Consider the following 13502-nt stretch of genomic DNA (forward strand, 5'->3'; position numbering starts at 1 on the left):
TGCGCTACCTTGCTGGACTTATATCTCTCCTTCACCCCCTTCCATCCCCCCTCCTTCGAGTACCATGAACACCACCACCACCGAACCACCTCCGCTACGCCAAGAGCCTGTCAATAGCAGTAGCCTCAACGATATCGATCTCCGGCGAACCCTCGACCTCGACCTCGATCTCACATCGTACGAGGCGGCGCATTATTGGGATGCGTCGGCCATGGCACCGCTCAACGAAGCCTCGGCGGTCAGTATAGTCTAGATCACCTTTTTTGGTCCTCACTCTCATTTCCGCATTACATTTATTCTACCATCCGTCCCAGCTCTTTGCTTGCCTCATATACCTGATCTGGTGGCGGTTGTATTTTCCCAACGCTGCAACCGCGCCATCATCCTTGGTCAACTAGCGAGAAAGGGAAAAAAGAAAGGGGGGAGACATGTATACCTACAGAGGGGACAAAATGCTGAAGAGCTCCAAGGCTGCAATCGCGCGTTTACGCGCTTACCGACCACCTCTATTTCCAACGTGGGACCGGCTGCCCGTGAGCCGGCGGGCCGCGGTGCTCATATTACTATTCGCCGACCGGCGCGGCGACCTGCGGGTAGTCATCACAATGCGCGCGGCGAGCTTGCGCAACTTCTCAGGTACGGGCCCTTCCTCCGTCCCCCTCCCTCGAAGGCGTCTGCAGGGCAGATAAGAGCAAGTACATACAGCTAAACGGGAACTTTGGGAAACAGGGCATGCAGCGTTCCCTGGAGGCAAAGCGGACTCATTAGAAGAGACGCCGTGTAAGTATATATCACCACCAAAAAGTATACGGCGGAAACAGGATCCAGGTACTGATCATATACCCTACCAACAACAGACCAAATAGCCCGCCGCGAAGCGTGGGAGGAGATCGGCCTCCCCCTCGACGACGCCAAGATCCCCAAGCCCTTCCACATTGAACCGCTTTGTCAACTGCCCTGCAGCCTCGCCAAGACGGAGCTGGCGGTGCGTCCCTGCGTGGCCTTCCTGCACGCGGACAACGTCCCCGGCAAGCCGAGCCTCGTCGTTGACGAGAGCATGATCCCGCAGCTCAACGCCAAGGAGGTCGCCGCCGTCTTCTCGGGCCCCTTCCACAACTTCCTCAAGGCGCACGACGAGCGGCGCCGAGGAGAAGAGGGCGATGAGGAGGTTCTTCCCGACGGCGACTGGTACGACGGCCGCTGGACCCAGTGGCATTCGGAAGCCTGGCGCATCCACAACTTCTACGTACCCATCAACAACCAGCGCGTCACGAAGCCACCGACCCGGGACGGTGGCCAGGCGGCCCTCGCCGACGAGCTCGAGGAGGATGAGGTGCAGCGGTTCCTCGTATGGGGCCTGACGGGTCGCATGCTCGTAGATGCGGCGCGGATCGCCTACGCGAAAGAGCCCGAGTTCGAGCACAACGACCACTACGGGGACGAGAACATCATTGCGCGACTAGAGGCCGGGGGATGCTGCCCGAGAAGAAGAGGAGAGAGATTGGGCTCGACGCGGTGACAGAGGACCCCAAGGATGCCAAGATGTAGGGCAAACTGTATTGTGAGACCCCATGAAAACTCGCCGGCACGTCTCGAAGAGCATGTAGAGGGCATCATTTGAAGGCACAGAACTGGTATTACGCTATTGATATCTACTGGCTATGCTATTGCGCCTGGAGGCCCTTTTCATGCGCTGTGTTCGAATGAATATACCTTTGTCCAAGCCGGCTTGGTCTCCCCTAAAACGATAACGAGAATACGCCAGGCGAAGTCTCTCTCCCGATCGCTGCCAAGTCATGTTACCCCTTCCAACACGCTGCCTATACGAATTCAAACCTCTCTGCCGGCTTGCTTTCTTTCTTGGATGGCTTGCTCTCTTTCTCGGCTAGCTTGCTCTCTTTCTCGGCTGGCTTGCTCTCTTTCTCGGCTGACTTGCTCTCTTTCTCGGCTGGCTTGTACATTTTGCTCCGAAAGCCACTTGTCATACTAGTGACATATATTCTCTCTGGCCGCAGGTGTCGATTTGCCGAATAAGTAATATCCGAGACCAGCCCCGAAAGTGACAGCGAGCCAGACAAAACCGTTGTACGTCATAAACAATAACCTGGATAACAGAGTCAGCCAACGGAAAGCGCTCCATTTGCGCTGAAAGGAGAGGGGGAGGCGAAAAGGGGGGGTGGTTGCAGTGGTAGTACGACTTACATCACAATAAACACCCAAAACGTTTGGATCATAAATAGCACGGTTTGCGCGGCATGTGAGCGCTGTTCGATTTTGACCTGGCGATGTCCTGTTGTGGAATCGACCAACGGCGTGGATTCAGTAACTGATTCTCTGGCTTTATTTTGTAAAGCAACCATGATAGATTAGAATCGAATTCTATCATGTTTGCCCACTGACAGTTTTCTCTTTCCTTGGAGAGAAAAGGAGATGGAATAGTGTCTGTGTTTGTACGGGTCGTGCGCATGCAATGGATATGTCTTCCCTCCGTCTCTCCATTATCAAGAGAACCAGAGAGAAAGAGGGTTGGACTGCAAGGACGTAGCATTCCGTGACACGGCAGTTTCTAGGATGGGGACGGAGGGAAAGTGCTACAGGAAGCTCAACTATCGATGCAGCAAATCTCCTGTGCTTGCTATCTATAGATGTAGTAGGTAAAGGGCAGAGAGAACTCACTCGGAACGGTCTCAGCTAACCGCGTGCCGTCGGCGTCTTTCTCCCGAATGGTGATCCGAAACCATTCAAAGCTAGCGCAGAACAGCACAATCGCCAGCAGAGAAAAGACTAGCGAGACGGGCCCGCGGATGTGCCATCCCTTCCACAAGATGCAGAGGTCCGTTGTGTCCCACGTGAATAGCATCTAATAAGACAAGTGACCAGTCAGCTCGCGGACTGATCTCCCTGATTCCGGTGGGCGTTTTCGACTCGCTCGCGGAAAGGGATGTGAGGGTTGGTAGTCGCGCGTACAGAACCTATCCATCATGGGACAGAATATGACGGGGACATGTCGGCCAACCTCCAACAAGCCCCCCGGCCCGGGGCGCATGTAGAAGGAAGCTGTTAGTCACAGCAGCAGTAACTCACGTTCATGTTGCACATGTCGGCCATGCCGCCGCCGCCATGTCCCATGTCGCCATGGTCCATACCACCGTGGTTCATATGGGAGTGATCCATTGTTGTATATCCGAAAGAATGGTCCAAGGTGTATCGATCGTCCGGATGGCCCGCAGGGGATACAGATACAATATGTACAACGCGTGTCGGTTGAGAACCAAATCGGCGGGAGACCAGTGCTGCTTGTATCGATGCAAGTGGATGGGGGTTGGACGACGAAAGGCAATACGGAGAAAGTCGGGCTTCTTATAAAGCGGTATTCCTCAGGCCTGTCGTCACACGGGGGCAGGTAGTTGTTTGGGTCGGTATGCGCAGAGGTCGGTGCTGGTCTGGGATGGCATGTACGTGAATACATGCGAGTGAAGGTAAGAAGCTACAGGCTGCTGGAGACAAGGCCAGACTTGCCCAGATAGGTCCTAGCGTGCTGCCACAACCAGCGCAAATGTGCTCAATTGGGGGGAAGGAGGGGGGGCTGCGTGCAGGCGTCGCGTGGCACGTTTCGGGTCGGTTTACGGAGTAATGTGCCTAAACTTGGGAAGTGGCACCCGCGTCGCACGTCTCGAGCCGATGCTCATTTTACTTGCTCGTCTCCGGCATGGCGGCTTCCTTGCACCGCATACCTACATGTAGTCATATAGTATAAATACTCAACTTGGAAGGAAGATATCCGCTGCTTTCCCCGTGTTTTTCTTCGCATGATTGAATTCGTCCGTGACTGCCAGGTATGTGTGTATGTATGGAAACCAGATAGATGGCGGGGTAGTGGGGGTAGAGTTCACAGTGGGTGGTGCGGCAATTCGCGGATGCTCGACGGACGGAGCGGACGACAGAGATGGACGAGGGACGATTCATGGCCCATACATACGTCGGAACATTCAAATGTCCTGTTTGTCTTCCCGTGCCTGAGTGAACGACCAGCGAGAACCATCCGCCATCGTCTCTTCTATCGACAACGTCAACCGCTCGAAGCGTCGACTGGAAGTGCCGCTCCCCACGTCACACCACCCTCGGCAACTGAGTCGTACGTGCTAAGTAAGCTCCATAAGTTACGGGCACTCCAAAAGGATCCCCAGCCATGCTTCCCGTGCCAGTGAATCTGCCCAAGTGGTGAGTAACTTGAGCACATCTCCAGCCAGACGAAGGAGGTCCTGCTCACGCTGTGCCCAGGCTGGAGGAGAACTCTCATCTCCTGAAGCCGCCGGTGAACAACTACTGCGTGTACAGTGATGGCTTCACTACCATGGCAAGTGAACCCCACCCCGCCTCCCTCGAACCCCTGGAAGAGGAACGTGAAGTACAATCTGAACCAAGAGGGGAGCACAATTCTCATCGTTTCGTCCGCGAGAACAGATCGTAGGTGGTCCCAACGCGCGGACCGACTACCACATCAACGAGACGCCCGAGTGGTTCTACCAGTACCGGGGCGCCATGCTGCTGAAAGTCGTGGACCCGGAGACGGACGCCTTCAAGGACGTCGTCATCCGCGAGGGCGACATGTTCCTGCTGCCCGCCAACACGCCCCACAACCCCGTGCGCTTCGCTGACACGGTTGGCATCGTGCTTGAGCAGCACCGGCCCGAGAACAGCCTCGACCGCATGCGCTGGTACTGCCAGGCCGCCAAGGCCGACGGGTCCGGCAACTGCAGCGCTATCGTCCACGAGGCCGCCTTCCACTGCACCGACTTGGGCACCCAGATCAAGGCCGCCATCGAGGCCTTCATGGCTAGCGAGGAGAGCCGCAAGTGTCCCAAGTGCGGTGCGCTGGCCGACTCGGTGCCCAAGCCCGGCACGATTCAGGATCCTAATATGGTCTAGTTGATTCCATTCAGGCATTCGCGTATTTGGGGACATTCGAGGCGGGCTAATCTTGGGCAAAGAAAGGAAACGAAAAATTCCATCTTCGAATTAGCACTAGGGACATGGGCACTGAATAATTCTCGAGTTTCATTATATTTAGGGTGTAAGTAGTATGTATGAATGTCACTATCGCTGTCTCCCCTTACATCACAGTAACTCGAATCGAGAAGTCCATATCCAGGAACGAATGCCCTTCGTCTCCTTTTCCGTTTCCTACCCCCTCTTTTTCAAGTCTCAAATGATATAAGAAATCAAAACGCCAGGCTATGCGTAATAATAATAGACGTTCCCGCTGATTGGCCATGCCAATCGAGTAATGACAAAGCAGTATTCATTCTCCCCTAACTCGTCTGTTCCTTGGTCCTCTGCGCAGAATTTCGCCCCTGCCAGTTCACCCACTCACACTTGCAGCCGCCGGTGCCTCCATCCACCCCGCCGAGCGACATGTCAGGGTCGCCTGTCAGGGAGTTGACGAGCGTGCCGCCGAAACCCCGGTTGACGAGGATGAGCTTGTTGTCGGTCTGGTTGATGCGCGACTGCTGGTCCACACCGTAGTAGAAAGTCGCCTTGCGGAAGGGGCTGCCGCCGTGGAGATCCTCGAGGATCGTTACAGGATACGGCATGGTGCCCGGCCGGGCGTGCACCGTGGTCCCTTCTTTGCCGGGAGAAGTGCCGTTACCGATCAGCCGCGAGCTGTTGCCCATGCGCGTCCACATCTGCACCACGAAACGCACCTCGGTCCACGTGACCAAGTAACGCGCGTCGGCCAGGCGGGCGCCGCCGTTGCGGTCCGTAGGCGTCGTCTCGGCCGTGTTGAACAGGTACACCGTCTTGTTGAAGTGTGTGTAGAAGCCGTAGTGCTCCGTAGGCAGCCCACGGTCAAACAGGCGCAGCGGCTGTTGGGTCGCGAGCGGGTACAGGCGCGCCTTGGCACCCGTGCCGTCCGGGTTCGTCTCGGGCGGCGGCAGGATGTTGGTTAGGTTCCAGCCCGAAGTGCCGTTAATGGCCGCCGTGTCGATGCCGGAGCCCACGTCGCGGCGGCCGTTGTTCGAGTCTTGTGTCACATTGGGACCAACGGTCGCCTCTAGAGACGGCAATAGGCTGATGTAGAACGGGGTAGGCTCGCCGGCCTTGTTGTCCGACTGGATCTCATCGGTCGTGTTTCCCAGGAATGATACCTCCCGTAATGACGGCGGGGCCGGCGTGGGATTAAAGTCAAAGCCATACTTGGCGTCCCGCTGGCCTATCGTTCCTGATCCTAGGTTGTCTTTCGGCTTTGATGTGGGCGCAGGTTTGCTTGCTGATTGGAAAACCTCCTGATTGCTTTGCTCGGACCCTTGGTTGCTGTTACCTTTCCACAGTTGGCGACTGCTGTTGTCGTACTGGATCTGGAAGATGAACTCAGGGACCTCGCGGGGATTGGGGTTCCGGGGGTCCTGCTGGTCCTTGGGTACTGCACAGCTCCACGCGGTCGATGCGGTCAACTGCAGACAGCCATCAGTGACGACCGGAGCGTCGGCCCCTGACACAGTTAAAACTCCGGTTGGCATGGGCGGGAAGTCGGTCAAGTTGAGCCAAATTGACGGCTCCAAGCCAGGCGGTGATCGTTTGCGAGTCAGAACCACGACCAAGACAACAGTGAGGATAATGACAGCGAGTATGCCACCACATATGCCCAGGTAGACCCGGCGCCGCTGTCTGCCTTCACGCCCCGTACGGCCGAAGCATCCACCAGCTGGCATGCAGCCACGGCCCCTCCAGAACCCGCCTACTCTCCTGGCGACAACCTCCTCCTTTTCGTGGCGCCTCCTGTTACGCTCAACTTTGTGTCGCGTCCCAGAAGCGTTCTGAAACTGGTCGCCCGGCACGTAAGAGCCAACAGGGCGGTCTGGTAGCACGGCTGCCGGGACCATGCGGGGCGCCACTGGCATCTCTGACAAGTCAATGGCCCCCCTGCGAAGACATAGTACCCGGAATACCTGGCGAAATCGGACCGGGAGAGGGGATAGGCTGGGGGCTGTAGAAGCCTTGGGGTGGTAGTATCGGGCCATATCTGACCTGCTTAGTATTCGGGGAGGGGAATATGGGGGCGGCTGATCCGATGCGACGTGATTCTCTTCGAGAAGAATCCTCGCCTTTTCTGAATGGGTTTCTAGGCGGTTGGAGGGACCGGCCTCAGTGGGAGTCTCCGATTGTAGAGTTTGCGCAGTCTGTGCTGTGTTATGTTGCCCCAAGAAGGCCGGGTGCAAAGCTGTATTGCCGGCCCCTGTAGGAGCTGCCTGCTGCTTTTTTTCGTCGACTCCCTGCCACCACTTCTGGGGAGAGCTCACCAAGGGGCTCGGGCCGGTGGCCTGAGGCCGGAATGGGTTAGACTGTGCATAAGGAGTGCCTACGTGATCCCACCAGCCACTTGTCTGCGTGTCGGCGGTCTGGGGCGTTGTTGCCATATTTCTGGGTTTGAAGGACTTGCGGCCCGCCATCGGACTCCCGTCCTCCTCAAATAGCGTGCAAGGGGTTCCTGTGTCGTCGTCGTCTGCATCGACCAGCGCCTGCGGCTGAGTCTGCTTGAATCTGAGGGTGGCCGGGATAGCAGGCACCGGAGGCACATTGGCATTGCTATCATTGGGGTTCAGCCCGAAGTGAGAATACTGCGAGTATACACTGGAAGCAGCGCGGGTGCCGGAATAGGGCGACTCGCTGGCTTCAGTATCGGGGGACCAAACGGAACGCAGCTGCTCTGGTGACATGACCGTGCCGTTGTTGGCCTTCTTCGATGCGGCCTGGCTGATGTAGTTCCGCATGTCAATGGGGGTTTCCACAAGGGCAGTTTGGGGGCTGACTTCGTGTGAAGACACTTCGCCTTCAGGCACGGCAATGCCGATGACGATGGGCCGTGCTACGGGCGAAAGATCGGTTTCGGTACCGCGGGTGGTGTTAGCGGCCTTCTTGGCCGATTTGCTGTTGCTCTTTTGGCTTCCGGGCTTGGGCTTAAGCCAGGCAAAGCTTCCGATGGAGGCGGAGTTGGGTGAGCCTTCGAGTGCTCGGAGTGCGGCAGAGTCCTGGAATCTGGTGGTGCTGGTCTGTTTTCTTGGTGTAGATCGGCGGAACTTGGACATGTCCGTGACTAACGTAATACCAGCTTCCGCGTTCTGGGCCTTCTGGCGACGTCTTGATTTTAATCTTTCGAGTTGCCTCTTGGTGCCTTTGAAACCATTGTCTCCCGAGTTGGTCAAAGACCCCCGTTCTTTGTCCAAGTCGGTCACTGGCTCTTCATCTTCCCAGGCTTCCCAGTCTTCCCGGTCCGTATCATTGCTCGGGGTAGGCCCCCGGGTGTGTCTTAAACTTGATGCTGTCGTTGCCATTTTGCTTTGTGTTTTGTACGCCTTGTTTGGGCGACCTCGAGAAGCCCAAGAGGGTACAAAGTAATGCTATCCGCAGAGAACCTGCAACGAGGAGTTATTTAGGTGAGAATTAAAAAGTTTGAACTAGAGGCTCAAGAACGAATACAAGAAAAGAAGGAAAAAACAGCCACGAAGAAATACGGCCAAGCGAGGGAGTGAGTGAGAATAAGTGAGCAGTAAGGGTGGTGGCTGTACAGGGTGTGTGTGGGTGGTTCAGAGGCAAAGCCATTCACAGATTGACTGGGTTGGGTAAATGTATGGAAGAGCAAGGGCGGCACGTTGGGACAATAGGATAGATAGAGGAGAAGATTTCAGAAAAGTCACAATGACATTGTCAAGCCCAATGTTTCATTGGGCCGTGGGCTGGCAATAAAGAATCCGGGGGTCATGAACAAGAGTAACAATCGATGGGTGGTGACCACGAAGCTCCCTCCCGGAACCCACCGTAGCCCGACGCCAGGGTATTCAGGGTATGCATGTCGATAGAGGGTCTACCCACGACTCCTGCAGCTCGAGGCGCTCTCATTTCGACCTACTGGTCGCTTAACTCATGTGAAGTCGCCATGTGAGTGGTTCCTCGAGCCTCGAGCCTCGAACAGGGGAGGGCAGAGCGGGTGGATCATGCCGCGTGCCTGCAGGAAGTTCGATTGTCAAACAGGCCAGAACCCAAGAGAAAAGAGACTCGTCGTCTGAGAATGAGAGGCTCCCGCAGCTTTGCGATCTGAGAGGCTGAAACTCGGGCTCTCAGTGGTGTGTTGCTGCATATGAGTTGGTATGAAATAGCCGCCGTCGTCGTTGCTTCTAGGCCCCTCATTGGTGGAAGTCGTCGGGGGCCAAGCATCGACGGCATCGCCACGCATCTGATTGGTTCTCCGGCTCTGGCAGCGCGCCTGCAGAACCCCCGACCCGCCCTTTTACTCGCCCGCACTTGAAATTCCTTCATGTCCGCTAGGTGGCCAGCCTGCTTCAGGACCACCCAGTCTCGATAAGGGAGCTATACCACCCTGCCCACACTCTCCCGCTGGCGCTGCAGGCCCGTCTTGGCGCTGGGGAGCAGGTCGCATCCGCGGCCAACCGCTCGAGACGGATTACTACCACAGAGCCTAGGCCAAAGAGACCGTATTTACAAAACAAGATTCAGAGGCACGTGTGTTACTCCCGTGACCGTGAGGCCACGGGTAAAGCCTTTCGTGCCATGCCGTCACAGCAAGCTGCATCAGGTCGTCGCACTCTGCCTTTTGCCGTGACACAGAGACACCCTGAATCTAGTGTAACGCGTCTGATCGCTTGGGGCTCATTGGGGGCTAAATGCGTACGTCTTGGTCGGCAAGAGTGACGACTGGCTGGGTGCTGGTATAAGGCGCTAGTAGAGCAAGGCCGCGTTTTGCTTTCGGCACGAATCTACTTCTCTGAAAGGTCGCCACGATTTGTGAGCCGTGGGAAATCGGAAAGGGGAGTCAGGAGTCGGAACGCAACACAGACGTCACATGATTCGGGCTGACACTTACGCGAACCACGTCATGTAAACGCATATTAGAAACAGATAGTGTATGTGCGAAACTGTTATGTTACTGCATTGGGTATATCAAAATAAAACGCCTGGACAATCCGAGCCCCTATATGATGTTACAGCTCATTGTGCGTAGGCGGCATCGTGTTTCCGCCGGGTTGCAGCATCGAATGCAGTTCCTGAGCCCATGCCTCTTGCGGCCTGTCCTTGATAATGCGTCCCAGATAGAGAACCCAACAGCTGTCGTCAAACTCACGTCCTTCGGTGTCGCAAACGTACACCTGGGTCGTGAATCGAGGCGGCCAAACGCCCATCTTGGCACCTACGCTCTCGTCTAGGAAGTTGTCCATGACGATTCTTGCGACCTTTGCGCGTGCTGGCTCCCACTCGGGCCCCTCGGTCATCAAAATACGGAGAAAGCCTTCCATCCCCTTCTTGTCGAGAAATTCGGCGCGGATCTTATCGGATTTCAACAGCTTTCCAACGACGGCAAGCAGAGCGCGAATCCAGGTGGCTTCGTTCGAAGCATCGGCCGACCCCTGTTCTGCCCCAGGCCGGAGTTGACTGTAGAAGGCATCCTTGAGAGATTGCTCGCCTGAACTGGCCCGCCCATCCATCAGAGAGTCCCATATTTCCTCAACGGCCTTCAGAGCCGGAGCGTTGTTCTGCAAAGCCGAAGAGAGAGTGGTTGCGGCCAAAAAGTCGCGGCGGTCCGCATACGAGCGTTTTGCCACTTCTTCGGCATCTCGCTTGGTGACGAGTTGGAAGAGAGCCCGCAAGATGTCTTCGTCTCCCACCATCTGCTGCCCGTAATACATGTCGTGTGAGAAGTCTTCCAGCTCGGCAAGGGCATCCTCCAGGACAGATGACTCGGCCGAGAATGCGGCGTTCTTATGCAGCTTGACCGAGTCCAGAGCCTGGAAGAAGCCAGGGTTCTTCTCCTTGGGCTCCTTGACGGCACCGACAGGCTCATAGACAGGCGCTCCTGAGGGGGATCTTGGGCTTCGCCTCGGAAAGCTCTGGTTCCACGACCATGACGGCCTGTTCCACGGGAAGGCCCTCGAGCGCGGCATCTTCAACGCCGGGGGTGTTTAGCTTTGCTTCTTTCACGCCGGTCCAGATGTTCATTCGGACATGGAGCCCGGATGGAAGATCCTGGTCATCGTGTACGATTTGGAATTCATCAGTTGGTGAAAAAACCTTGGGATAGCAATCGGCTGAGTTGTCAGTGTGACATATCAGTTCACCTTCCGCCGATGGAGAAGCAGAAGCTGGCGCTGGAGGGGATGATATTGTGGCGATGGAGGAGACAACAAATGATAATAGGAGGAAGGCGATGCTCAATCGGACAATGGAGCGCATCCGCAGAAAAGCCATGATGCGTGTGAGGGGGACTGGTGTTTGGAGGCTTATAGCAATGCAAGTGTATTGTTGATTAACCTATGCGCATAAGCTCCGATACCCAGGGCTCTCTTATGTACTAATTAGTGGCGATAGGACAGTTTGCAAAGTGGAACAGGCCACGAAAGCCGAACAGATAAACCTGCGCCGTTACTTGGATGACTCGACTCGGTGGACTAGATGAAATTTGTTGCCTGGAATACCAAGAGGTGGTCTGGATAATATGAATTTTTTTAACATTAAGCGAAAGCTCTAGAGGTTTCGAATAGTTCATTCTAGGGTCAATTATTCACACCTGCACCGTTTATGAATTTGAATTCGGAGATAGGTACATGCTAAACCGAAATGGCACAGTACTGTATGTATGAGGATTCAACTAGAGCTATTGCTGAATTGTGGACTGTATATATTGTATATTAGGAAACCGCCATAATGGTTTTGCTTCCCAATGGATGAATGAATGAATTAATGAAGGAGTAATTGATTGATGGTATGGCAGCTGCCGTAAGGCTGTATGTAAGAGTGAGTACATAAGCTCCTTCCCAACCGCACGATCCCCACATAGCCACTACACGGCTCTGATTGGTTACTCAGCTTTAGTGGCTCAATTCAACATCACTTGCGCATTCCCGAAGAAACAGCCGCGAGAGAGAGAGAGAGAGAGAGCTCGCAATTCGAAGATCAAGCGACGTCAGTTGACACCACCACTCCATCTCTACTACCATGCAGGCCCTCAGGCAAAGAGCGGCTTGCGCTGCTCGGAAGATCCGACCGGCCTCGGCCATCCGGAACGCCCGTGGCTACGCCTCTGGCCACGACCACCACGCCGCACCTGAAGTCAATGAAGGCCTCGGCGTACGTTACTCTCGCTTCTCCCTGCCCGCCCTTTCGCTTGGCCAGGAGCGAATGGGAAAGGATACCAGCTAGCTAACGCCGGATAACAACAGACCGCTTTCTACGTCTTCGCTGGCCTCCTGCCCACGTCCGCCGTCTTCTACACCATCTCGCGGCCGGGCGCTGACGGCGAGCCGTCGACCATCTCCCAGTATCTGAACCAATTCGAGGCCCTCAACAAGGACTATGTGGTCCGCAACGCACTCCGCACCGACGCCCTCGAGCAGGCTGCCCATGACAAGCACCTCTTTCTTAACTCGGGGTCTAAGAGCCCCCATGTTGAACTCAAGACGCCTGAGTAGGTACACCCTTGGTTCTCCAATGCCAATTCTCCCCCTTGGCTCAAAACGGTAGCGTACATGCGCTTAGTTTGGGGCAGGAAGGTGCTTGTAGATAGCCGGTTGAGAGCTCAGGGGAATAGAGGTAGAAATGTGACGTCTTGAATCACATGGACCGAACTTCCACGTGGTTAGGGAGATGGAGCAACCCCCTGAGTTTCTCGATATTCCACTATGGATTTTCAACATTTGGAGATAGATTCGATTTGCTAACCAAGGACTCGATGACAGGCTCTTCAACTCTGGTTCGCCATGGAACGTCCCCGCTGGCCACTCCGCCAACCTTGACCATGTGACGGAGCACTACCGGAAGGCGCACCTCGCGGACGAGGAGCGCAAGGCCAAGAAACTTGCCGAGAAGGCAGCAAAAGCACAGGCAGTCGCCCAAGCAGCCACTCAGGCCGAGGCCTAGCACAATCAAAAGGATAAAGGAGGGGGAAGAAGAGAGACATTCGCCCATTGGACATACTGTCTTCCGTCTCTCTCTCTATCTTTGTGTGTGTTTGTATTATAAACTCGTACATAGAAGCCGATGAATCGGGGAATCCAACACACTGGCAGCTCCTTCTGTGATGCCACATAAAAGGGATATAATTCATGTGATATGGGCACATGGCACACATTCTTCTACACAATTGGAATGCGTTGCTTATGCGTACACAGGCGAAGATACATTGTGGGAAGTTGGCAACAATATACTCGTCCATGCATGTCAATTAGACTGGTCTGACACTCTACTGCGCGTATATCTCTGGAATAATAATTCATTCTGCACCGGTCCTGGATCGATAGAGATGCTGCAGTTCAAGCGAACTACGGAATGGAACCCCAACTTCCGAAGCCTGTGCATGTTCTGCGAGTATTCCATGCGCCTGGGCCATACAGAGTCACAATTCGAGAAGGCCAACCAGTCTACGCGGGACCGTATTGGCTCGGGCCTTGCCTAATGGTATCGGAACGTGTGGTTGCAAGCATCAACCATACCCA

General features: G+C 55.3%; 6 protein-coding genes across 6 annotated transcripts; 3 read left to right on the top strand and 3 right to left on the bottom strand.

The window, feature by feature from the left end:
• Nucleotides 1-64: 64 nt before the first annotated feature.
• PG998_001086 (NUDIX domain-containing protein) lies at nucleotides 65-1519 on the top strand (the record flags this gene model as incomplete). Its single annotated transcript, XM_066867904.1, has 4 exons — nucleotides 65-238; nucleotides 471-636; nucleotides 730-780; nucleotides 858-1519. 4 exons carry the CDS (start codon nucleotides 65-67, stop codon nucleotides 1517-1519), a joined length of 1053 nt encoding a protein of 350 aa, XP_066736319.1.
• A 467-nt stretch (nucleotides 1520-1986) lies between these two features.
• Nucleotides 1987-3174, bottom strand: PG998_001087 (uncharacterized protein; the record flags this gene model as incomplete). The annotated part of the gene is made up of 3 exons (XM_066867905.1): nucleotides 1987-2279; nucleotides 2677-2860; nucleotides 3085-3174. 3 exons carry the CDS (start codon nucleotides 3172-3174, stop codon nucleotides 1987-1989), a joined length of 567 nt encoding a protein of 188 aa, XP_066736320.1.
• Nucleotides 3175-4189: 1015 nt separating this feature from the next.
• Nucleotides 4190-4929, top strand: PG998_001088 (uncharacterized protein; the record flags this gene model as incomplete). The annotated part of the gene is made up of 3 exons (XM_066867906.1): nucleotides 4190-4221; nucleotides 4282-4408; nucleotides 4465-4929. 3 exons carry the CDS (start codon nucleotides 4190-4192, stop codon nucleotides 4927-4929), a joined length of 624 nt encoding a protein of 207 aa, XP_066736321.1.
• A 383-nt stretch (nucleotides 4930-5312) lies between these two features.
• On the bottom strand, nucleotides 5313-8333 carry PG998_001089 (glycoprotease family protein; the record flags this gene model as incomplete). The annotated part of the gene is made up of 1 exon (XM_066867907.1): nucleotides 5313-8333. One exon carries the CDS (start codon nucleotides 8331-8333, stop codon nucleotides 5313-5315), a length of 3021 nt encoding a protein of 1006 aa, XP_066736322.1.
• A 1665-nt stretch (nucleotides 8334-9998) lies between these two features.
• PG998_001090 (uncharacterized protein) lies at nucleotides 9999-10955 on the bottom strand (the record flags this gene model as incomplete). The annotated part of the gene is made up of 1 exon (XM_066867908.1): nucleotides 9999-10955. The coding sequence occupies one exon, from the start codon at nucleotides 10953-10955 to the stop codon at nucleotides 9999-10001; it is 957 nt and encodes a 318-aa protein (XP_066736323.1).
• A 1051-nt stretch (nucleotides 10956-12006) lies between these two features.
• On the top strand, nucleotides 12007-12927 carry PG998_001091 (uncharacterized protein; the record flags this gene model as incomplete). Its single annotated transcript, XM_066867909.1, has 3 exons — nucleotides 12007-12138; nucleotides 12231-12475; nucleotides 12747-12927. 3 exons carry the CDS (start codon nucleotides 12007-12009, stop codon nucleotides 12925-12927), a joined length of 558 nt encoding a protein of 185 aa, XP_066736324.1.
• Nucleotides 12928-13502: the final 575 nt, after the last annotated feature.

The sequence above is a fragment of the Apiospora kogelbergensis genome (assembly GCF_038363985.1).
Source record: "Apiospora kogelbergensis strain CBS 113332 chromosome Unknown utg000001l_segment0_segment0, whole genome shotgun sequence".
Classification (NCBI taxonomy): domain Eukaryota; kingdom Fungi; phylum Ascomycota; class Sordariomycetes; order Amphisphaeriales; family Apiosporaceae; genus Apiospora; species Apiospora kogelbergensis.